This window comes from Ailuropoda melanoleuca, chromosome 17 (genome assembly GCF_002007445.2).
Source record: "Ailuropoda melanoleuca isolate Jingjing chromosome 17, ASM200744v2, whole genome shotgun sequence".
Classification (NCBI taxonomy): Eukaryota; Metazoa; Chordata; class Mammalia; order Carnivora; family Ursidae; genus Ailuropoda; species Ailuropoda melanoleuca.
In genome coordinates, this window is record NC_048234.1 from 14,958,105 (window position 1) to 14,968,621 (window position 10,517).

The following is a 10,517-nucleotide window of genomic DNA, read 5'->3' on the forward strand; positions in this document are numbered from 1 at the left end:
TTCTCCGGGGACAGTGGATGAGACGTGGCATGGAAAGCCAGACAGACCAGAAACCAATATGACCAGTCAAAAGCATGGTCTTTTTTTTTTTTTTTAAAGATTTTATTTATTTGACAGAGAGAGAGAGACAGTGAAAGAGAGAACACAAGCAGGGGGAGTGGGAAAGGAAGAAGCAGGCTTCCAGCGGAGGAGCCTGATGTGGGGCTCGATCCCATAACGCCGGGATCACGCCCTGAGCCGAAGGCAGACGCTTAACGACTGAACCACCCAGGCTCCCCAAAAGCATGATCTTAAATACTGTGAGTAAGTGGGAACTAAGATCATTTTTGAAAAGGAGCATTTATTGGGGCGCCTGGGTNGAGCCTGATGTGGGGCTCGATCCCAGAACGCCGGGATCACGCCATGAGCCGAAGGCAGACGCTTAACGACTGAGCCACCCAGGCTCCCCAAAAGCATGACCTTAAATACTGTAAGTGGGAACTAAGATCATTTTTGAAAAGGAGCATTTATTGGGGCGCCTGGGCGGCGCAGTCGGTTGAGTGTCTGACTCCTGATTTCGGCTCCAGTCATGACCTCATGGGTCTTGGGATTGGGCCCCAGGACAGGCTCCACGCTCAGCGGGGACTCTGCCTGAGATTCCCTCGCCCTCTGCTCTCCTGCTCACGTGCTCTCTAAAATGAATAAATAAACCTTTTTTAAAAAGTAGATTAACTTTAGGAAAAGCCAAATGTTGGTTTGCCTCACAGCTCGGCGTGAAGGCACTTAGGCGGTAACAGTGCTGCTGACTACACAGACCGGATTCGGGAACAGGGCAACCGCTGTGTGTGGAGGTGGGAGGAGGCAAGGGGGTCGTCTCTGCAGGAGGTCTGCTCCAGAAGGTACTGAGGCTGTGCAACCAGGCACGACGTGTGCAGATGGCTCTGGACTCTGAAAAAGGCTCACGCTGGCAAAACAGAGCACAGGGAAGCAGAGCTCAGCCAGCTACAGCCTTCCGCCAAACCCAGCCCACTGCCCGTATCTGTATTTCAGTTAAAAACAAAAACCAAACGACAATTTCACAACACACGGAAATGCGTGCGCCTCACACGTCAGCGCGGGTCACTAGCTCTGTCAGAACAGGCCCCTCCCGTTTGCTTTCTGCTCCTGCATCGCACCCGCAGAACTAGGGGGTTAGAGCAGGGCCACAGGGCCCCTGATGGACAACGTCCACCGAGCCTGTACCCAAGCGCTCTCCCTGCTCAAGTTGAGACCCCATCATCTGGGCAACTCCAGGGCCTCCCCGGTGCCACGTCCTCTTCTGCCGCCCCTCCTACTATGAGCCCACGTGGCCAGGTGTCCGTCCGCCACCGAGGCAGGTCCTTCAGAGAGGCCGCAGGAATCCAGGCAGCCTCCCACCCCCAGCAACCACAGGGCCTTCCCGTGAAATGACCCTCCAACACTGCCTTGTAGGAGGAAAACCAAGCATGAGAAGAGGAAATCATCATCAAGAACTGAAAGCTTGGCCACGGAGTAGAGAGAAAGGACACAAACAACTTTGTACCCTTTAAACAAAAAAGAGCACGGGGATAAGAACAGGCTCCTGGTAATGAAAGAAGTTTCTGCAAAGCAGGCAGACAACACGTACTCTCTGAAGTATGCGGATTGAGGAACAAAGTCTACTAACGTAAAAACGGCTGAATCGACAGCTGCCAGGAAAACAAAATCAGGACGTCAACAGTGGTCGCCTCTGGGAAGAACTGCTGAGGAGAGCAGGCAGGGGGACAATTCTTTTGCTCATGAAATATCTCCTAGTCCTACTTTTCCAAAACCCTCAACAGTATTTTACTTTCATGATACAAAAGCAAAACAAACTGTAACTAACCACAGCACATCCCTCAAATGCCCCCCCCGGCACCCCTTCCTCCCATTCAGAGCCCCTGCCCCGGCTCCTGGGCCCCTCACGACCTAGGCTGCAGCCCAGCTGGGACTCTGAAGACTCCATCACCACCTGTGGCCTCAGGCGGCCTCTCAAGTGTCCCTGTGTGACCAAGCACAGCACACACCCATTCCCTCCCAGACTCTAACATGACGTCTGGGCAGAGCAGCGGCCCCACGGCGGGCACAGGGGTGCAAGGACGCGGCTCCCAGCAGCCTGCTTCCTCGCACACTCACAAGGAAGGCCCAGGTCTCGGTCAGTGTGCTGCAAGCCAGGGTGCCCTGTTCGAAGGGGTAAGGAAACCCGGGGAGCCCCCTCTGCTCTCTGTACGTGAGCTGGGGCACCTCCAGCAGACCTCCGACAGCGACATGAGCAGGCTCCCCACCTGACACAGAAGGACCTAGAGGGCCTTTGCTGGTCCAGGGCGCTCAAAACCAAGAGGTGATCTGTGGCTTTCCAGGAAAACGTTCCGCACAGGAGGCTGGGTCCTACGTGCGCAGAACCCTTGGATTTATAGGGAACCAGATGGCTCAAGACTCAGATATCTCCCTCTGTCTCAGACTGACCGTCTATAAAATCAGGATGACGATAACGCATGCTTTGCTCAGCTGCTATGAGAATCAACAAGAAAATGGGCTCAAAGTTTTTTAACTATAGTGACAACCAAGTGTGAAATACAAATTGAGTTATCGAAGTCTCAACACTTAGCTGGTCCACGGGGGTAACTAAAAGAGGCAACTGTTTGAGCAGAACGCCCCGGATCGGGCACCAGCCCCAACGCGGACACCGCGGGGCCGGGAGCAGGTGCTGCCACCCTGCCACTGCCCCAGGTGCCCAGCTCCCCGAGCCCGGCCGCACGGAGTGAGGGGCAGATCAGGCTCCACCTGCGATCAGACCTGAGTTCCAGGCGCGACCTGGCCTCCCACAGCTCAGCGTTCTTGTCTATACCACGGGGATCCCACCACCTTGAAGCTGCCCGCGGGGGATGAACGTGCTAGTGAAGAGGAAGGACCTCCCTAAGACCCTGTGAGTCGCACCCTGGCCCAGCTCACCTCCTGCACATCCCAGGCACGCACAGTGCTGTCCGAGGACACGGTACACACCACCGACTTCTCCTGCCCGTCAAACCGGCACTCGTTGGTTGAGATGTAGGCCAGCTCGTCTATGCCACCTAGAAGAGAACAGACACTGGCCTTGAACGCACACACGTTTGTCCGGGACGTGGACATGCGGACTGGGGGGCAGGCAGGACACTCATTCCTCTCTTTCGGGAGCACACAACTCCTCCTTAGGGGACAGCAGTGGCCATAGGGCTTCACACCCAGGACTGCCCCCTCCCACCAGCCACGTAGCCACAACAACTCCCTACTCTTGCTGTTTCCCTCTACCCTGAAATAAATACAACGATCCCTTCTTCACCGGGTTACTTCGAGCACCAAGTGACACAGCCAAATACAGAACCCAGCAGGGCAAGTACTCATCAGGCAGCCCCTTCCCTCACTGGCTGAACACCAAATCCCAGGGCACTCGACCAGGGCAGGTGAGCAGCAGGAAAGCACACCGGACTGTACTCCCCACTGTACCTTCGTGCCCAGCAATGGCTTTGCAGATGAAATCCTTCTCTGGCCTCCCAGATTCCATTCGGAACTCCAGCTCGGATCGGCAGAGATAGTACTGTTTCCATGTTTGTGTGCCCAAGGTCATCTGGGAGCTTTTACATGATGACCAGCGTCTCAGACACAGCTGCCTGGAAAACACCCACGATCCCAGGCAGGACAGGGCAGGTGTTAGAAGAAGGTACTACGATGTCGCAGGTCTGGCTTTGATTCCTGGCTTCACTGTCTCGTAGCTCGGACAGCTCACTCTGCCTACCAAGGCCGCAACTACCTCCACTGCTACATGGGGACAGTGATGAGATGACGCCAAACAAGGGCTCACCAGAAGGCATCAGCGCTTCTCGGGTATTCCGCCAGTTTTCCCGACACCTCCATGAAGTAGGTCCCAACCCCCCCCCCGCCCCCCGTACGTGACAGGGGCTTTAACTGACCCAAGGCCAAAAGCGTGCAGCTTTGGTCATGTAACTGTAATTCAAGAGTATTTCTTGGGACGCCTGGGTGGCTCAGTTGGTGAAGCGTCTGCCTTTGGCTCAGGTCACGACTCCAGGATCCTGGGATCGAGCCCCCCATCAGGCTCCCTGCTCAGTGGGGAGCCTGCTTCTCCCTCTCCCTCTGCCTGCCGCTCCCCCTGCTTGTGGTCTAACAAATCTTAAAAAATAGAAGAGTATTTCTTGAAGTCTCCATTATTGCTGAATTGTCTATTTCCCCCCTGAATTCTGTCAGCCCTTCGTGTCTTTTGCTGCTGTTATTAGGTGTGTATGCATTTGTAATTTTTAGAACTTCTTCATGGACTGACTTATCACAAAATAGCCTTCTCTGTCTCTAGTAATGCTTTTTGTCTAACAGTTTACTTTATCTGATATTAGCGTGGTTACTCCAACTTTCCTTTGGTTACTGTTTGCACGGTCTGTTCCCATTCTTTTAATTTCAACTTATCTAAGTCTTTGAATCTAAAGTATGTCTCTTATAGCGAGCATAAAGTTGGATAATTGTTTATCCCTTCTGACAAACTTTGCCTTTTTATTGGAGTGTACACTTAGTAATTTCATGTAATAAGACATGATTTACATGTCATCTTGCTACTTATTTCTGTTTTATGCACTTTCCTCTCTATTCCTTTTTGTTTTTGTTTTGTTTTTAAAGATTTTATTTATTTATTTGACAGAGATAGAGACAGCCAGCGAGAGAGGGAACACAAGCAGGGGGAGTGGGAGAGGAAGAGGCAGGCTCATAGCGGAGGAGCCTGACGTGGGGCTCGATCCCATAATGCTGGGATCACGCCCTGAGCCGAAGGCAGACGCTTAACCGCTGTGCCCCCCAGGCGCCCCTCTCCCCTCTAGTCCTGTTACTGCCTTCTTTTGTGTTGAATATTCTCTAACGTACTACTTTAATTCCCTTGTCATTTCTTTGACCATATTTTTTAAGTTCTTAATGGTTGCCTTGGGAATTAATCTAGTTTTGATAGATAGCAACTTAATTTCAACAATATTCAAAAACTCTGCTCCTACGTAGTGCCATTTCCTGCCCCTCTCCAGCTGTGCTGTCCCATCTACAACTTACATGGTACACATCCTACCGCATCAACAGAGGTCTACAGTTACTGTTTTACGCAACTGTCTTTTAAATCACAGAAGAGAAAAAGAGACCTGCGAGACCTACAAATAAATACGTTTATACTGCCTTATACATATGCCTATAGTTACTTCACTAGTAACTATTTTCACGTGGATTCAACTTACTGCCTAACGTCCTTTCATTTCAATCTGAAAGACTTCCTTCAGGATTTCTTGCATGGCAAGTGTACAGCAACAAACCCTCTTAGCTTTTGCTAATCTTAAAAGGTCTTCATTTTCTCCTTTATTTTTCTAGATATTCAATTCTAAGTAACAATCTTTTCTTTCAACACTTTCAATGTCATCCCATTACCTTCTGGATTCCATGTTTTTTATTTTTTTTTAAAGATTTTATTTATTTGTTTAACAGAGACAGCGAGAGAGGGAACACAGCAGAGGGAGTGGGAGAGGAAGAAGCAGGCTCCTAGTAGAGGAGCCTGATGTGGGGCTCGATCCCATAACGCCAGGATCACGCCCCTGAGCCGAAGGCAGACGCTTAATGACTGCGCCACCCAGGCGCCCCATGGATTCCGTGTTTTTTAATGAGAAATCAACTGTTAGTCTCATCGGGGTTTCTTGTATGAGCTGCTTCTCTCTTGCTGCTTTCAAGATTCTATGTCTTCAGCTTTCAAGTTGGATTACAATGTGTCTTTTTAAATATTTTATTTTTTTAAGTTATCTCTACATCCAGTGTGGGGCTTGAACTCATGACCCCAAGATCAAGAGTTGCATGCTCTACCAACTGAGCCAGCCAGGTGACCCTACAATGTGTCCTGATGTGGAACTCTGTGAGACTGGCGTGCTTCCTACTGCACTGAGACGACACTGGTGATGTGGAACTCTTGAGTTTATCCTACTTGCAGTTCATTGAGTTCTTGCAAGTGTAAATTAACATCTTTCAACAAATTCGGGGTTTCCAGCCCTTATTTCTTTAAATATTTTATTCCTTCTCCTTTTTCTGGGGCTCCTGTTATGCAATGCTGGCATGCTTGATGGTGTCCCACAGGTCTCTTAGGCACTGTTGATTTTTCTTCCTTTATATTCATTCTATTTTTCAGACTGGCTTATCTTCAAATTCACTGATTCTATCTTCTATGCTCAAATCCTGAGTTTTTAATTTGATAGGATAATTTTCTACTCTATAATTTCTATTTAGTTATTTTTATAATTACTCTTTACTGCTATTCTCTATTGGATGAGACGCTATCCTACTTCGCTTTAGTTCTTTGAACACAATGAAAAGAGCTACAGTCTTCATCTTGTACGTCCAATGCCTGCATTTCTCAAAGACAGTTTCTGTTGTTTGCTTTACTTCCTGTTATAAACCATAGTTTTCTTATTTCTCTGCATGACGCATAACTTCTGTTGAAAAGCGAACATTTTAAATATTGTGGAATTCTGGAAATCTGAAGCCCCCCCCCAGGTTTGTTGTTTCAGCTGTTTACTATTATTGTTCATTTAGTAAAGTTTATGAATGAATTCTGAAAAGCCTGCATTCTTTGTTACATCTGGCCACTGAAGTCTGCTTAAATTAGAGCTTACTAATGACTGGCCAGGGATTTCCCAAATGCCTGGAACTACTAAGTCTTGTGGTCATCAGCACAGGGCTCTGGTGCATGCTGGGGCATGCATCCCACACTCAGTAAGGCAGCTGACAACTGTACCCTAGCCTTCACTTCCTACTTGCACAGAACCTCAGGGTTAGCCAAACAAGTGAGTTTAGAGCCTTCTTAGGTCTTCCCTGAATTTGTGCACACCCCTGTTACAAGTGCCTGGGCTTTTAGGTTCCTAGGAAAGTGTCAGAGCTTTTCAAAGCCCAAGCCCCTAAAGACATCACATTCTCAGCTTTTCCTTTTAAGCTTTTGGTTAGCCTACTATTTGCTCAACTGCTGTCCATCAGCTCTGACAGCCATAAGGTTAATCAACTATTATTGTTTTGACAAAGGTCCCAAAGTAAAGGCTTTCACACTGAGTGAACTCCAAGTCAGACCAAATAAAAACAGTCTGCCCATGGGGTCTTCCAAGAAATACCAGACAGGTCAAACAATGACAATTCTCTGGTAATGAGAATCCAATCCCATTCTGCCCCCTCCAGTGGCTGCCAGGCTCCTGGTTTCACTATGATTGTGAGCTGTTGATGTTCGAGGCTAACACAGAACTGGAGGGGGTTTACGGGAACAGGGCTAGAAAACTTGCTATTCCAAGATTCAAATATTTTTTTCTTAAATGAACACTTCCTAGACTACTACAAGTCTCTTGTTAATTTCCAGAGTTCTGAAAAAGTTAATTTTGACAATTTGTGTCAGTTTCCTCATTGCTTTAATAGAGGAGAAAATTTTCAAATCCACCATTTTCCAAGACCCTGCATTCTGGGCTTCCATTTGACTGCTGTCACTTCTATGATAAGAGCCTCTCTCATCAGGTTTTTGAGAATAAAAATGTTAGCTCATCCACACTGTAGAGAACTATGGACTCTCCATCTTGTCTGTGGGCATCAGAGTGAGAGAGTCATGGCTCTTGCCATGGGGCACTCTCAGCCAGTGGCTAGGAGGATAAGCAAAATAAAAGTTTATGGGAGAAAGATGACATTTCAGAAAGGGCAACATGTGATACGGGACCTGAGCACAAAGTGAGAGGACTTCTGGCTGGGGGAAGGCTGGGGACGCTTCATGGGCAGAGGCTTCCAGCATTTCAGTCCGCGGAGCTGATGTGGCATCGTGTGGCTCCAGCCTAGCACGCCTACCTCACAGAGAACACAGATGAGGTCAGGTAGGAAATACAGGGCTCACAGCCCATGGCCCCAAAAGTACAACACACAGTCATCACAGCTGCTCCACTCACTGAGCACCTCCATGTCAGGCCCTGCGCTAGACACCAGGGACCTTCTAACACACGGACAAGGATCCAGTGCCCATGTTGGATGAAGGTTTTACTGTGCTTGCTGGAACTCTGGTCCTTCTACCAGAACTAGTACACTGGGGTGCCTAGGTGGCTCAGGTCACGATCCCCGAGTCCTGGGATCGAGTCCCATGTCGGGCTCCCTGCTCCACAGGGAGTCTGCTTCTCCCTCTGCCCCTCCTCCCACTCATTCTCTCAATCTCACTCTCACTCTCTCAAATAATAAATAAAATCTTAAAAAAAAAAAAAAGATTCAACTTAAAAAAACAAAGTGATAGTAGTATACCGGCAGCCTGGACCGAACGGACACCCGGATTATTCTGCTTGGCTCGCACAGGATCAGCCCACACCAACCAGCTGCCACACTTAAAAAGCCTTAGTTTTCACATAAAGTCAGGAAAAGGCAAGTGGTGTGGCTGCACTGAACCCAAATCCCCACCTGGCAATCTGTCCGGAGCTGCGCAAACGTGTACCCTGCAGATGAGAGCTCCGGGCTTCAGCAGCTCTCCTGCCTTCTGATGTCAGGGCTGAGCGCCAGCCACCTCACATCGCCACTCCTTATGCTGCTGGTTTGAGCTGAAGTAAGAAAAGGAAATTTCTTGTACCCATATCTCAATCTGAAGAGTGTGAAAACGAAAGCAAGACCAAGAAGATAATGTGGCTTAAGAAAAAGAGAAGGCACATTTCTTTGTGGAAGTAAAGTCTATTTCTACGTATTTAAGGCCATTACACATCAAACCTTAAGTAGGACTCATGACCAATATTTAGAAGAAATGAAAAAACAAATGATTTGACAAAAACACAGGGAGACTGGGGTGCCTGGGTGGCTCAGCTGGTCAAGCAGCTGACTCTTAGCTCAGCTGAGGTCTTGACCTCAGGGTCATGACTTCAAGCCCCACACTGGGCTCTACACACTGGGCTCCACGCTGGGCGTAGAGCCCACTTTAAAAACAAACAAACGAAACAAAGGCAGACCATCAAAAAGGCTGAAGTATGAATATGAATAAAATATGTGCTATTCCTCTGAATTTCAATGTATTGAGTGAAAAAATACTGTGATACCAAAACTCTTCAGACAGCAATTAATAACAAATGATCTGTTATACACAACAGAAATTATGTACCTTCAGCAAAAGCAAATATTTGCAATTTTACTTCTAACCAAAAGCTAATGTTTAATGTGCTGAAGACAGCAGAATTTAAAAGGTCATGAGACATTAAAAAAAGGAACTTGCAGCATTCTCAATTAAAGTTATATACTACACATTAAAAATAAATGACCAGTTAACTACATTCATTTGCTGCGTCCATAAGAATTTCTAATGGTCCTGGGGAACTTTCGGACCTGGTACCCATGACAGACACAGCGTCAGAAATGACACATGCATGTGACCACAGATGACAATGCTCCTGAAATGCCATTGTCCCAGCTCCAGAAACAAACCCCGTTTTTTAAGAACACAGTTCAAAGATACAATGCTGAAGAATGACTTTATGCTAAGAAAGTTTAGCACCAAACAGTATGAAACAGTAATGAACTGAAACCCATTCGTGGCCTGGCTTACGGAGGCCCAACCATCTACCTGAGGAACCGAAGGAACAACGTGCTAATATGCCATACGTGTGGAGGTTGGGGGATAAGCCACTGGAGGTATTTTTTGAACTGCTGAAAGAAACTTACTCCTGTCACTCAAACAGAAACTCCTCTCCCAGCTTATCACCACAGATGAGGATGAAGACCTGGGTTGGGGCTGGCATCCTACTGATTTCAAACGTGAATACCGCTCTGCTAGGTCTTCCACTAATATTCACACCAACCCATAAGTCAATTCATTTATTTCCTATGACACAAAGTCACCGAGAATCACATTTGGCAGGACATTAATCTTGTCCATTCCCTACAGAGAAATCAATTTCCAGAAATGAATGTTCTATCTAGAGTTCATTCCCCAAAATGTAAAGATGGAAATAAAACAAAAGCTCTCTTCAAAACTAACAAAAGGGATTAGTACCATTTTTCTAATATCACTAGTAATAAGTGAATGAAAAGCACCAGGTACTATAAGACACTGAACACTAAATATGGCAAGACCTGCATTCCAGAATTCTCAAGTATCTCAATGCACAGTTATCCCGAAAACAAAACCCATCCAGCAAAGATTCCCTCCATGTTTGGCAGTCCCTTCCTGGGTGAACAGCTGTGGCTAAAACTAAATACGGCTCCCAGCTGACAGTCAAGGCTATAGTCTGTCTTATATTCAGCAAGAGACTGACGATCTGCCTCCTTTCTTGGGACAAAAGTCAGGTTCCAAAGGGAAAATGAGTAAGAAAGAAAAACATAATAAATTAAAGATTAAAATATTTTTCATTTTCAAATTTAATTTTGATTTTTAATAATTTTTTATTATATTATGTTAGTCACCATACAGGACATCCCTAGTTTTTGATGTAAAAGTTCCATTGATTTTTTTTTTT

General features: G+C 47.1%; 1 protein-coding gene across 13 annotated transcripts in view; it reads right to left on the reverse strand.

Moving 5' to 3' along the window:
• CDK20 (cyclin dependent kinase 20) overlaps positions 1–10,517 on the reverse strand; it is a 65,541-nt gene that overhangs the window by 33,788 nt on the left and 21,236 nt on the right. For 6 of the 13 annotated variants that reach the window (XR_004621731.1, XM_034647070.1, XM_034647069.1 and 3 more), the window contains 2 exons: positions 3,499–3,662; positions 2,968–3,086 (listed from right to left, as the gene is read on the reverse strand). Coding sequence is in view for 8 of the 13 variants with exons in the window: in XM_034647070.1 (XP_034502961.1) it covers positions 2,968–3,086; positions 3,499–3,662 (283 nt within the window). In the remaining 5 variants the exon portion in view is untranslated. Of the gene's footprint in view, positions 1–365; positions 944–2,967; positions 3,087–3,498; positions 3,663–10,517 lie in introns of those variants that run through there. The other 7 variants (XR_004621736.1, XR_004621733.1, XM_034647072.1 and 4 more) reach the window with 6 other exon arrangements.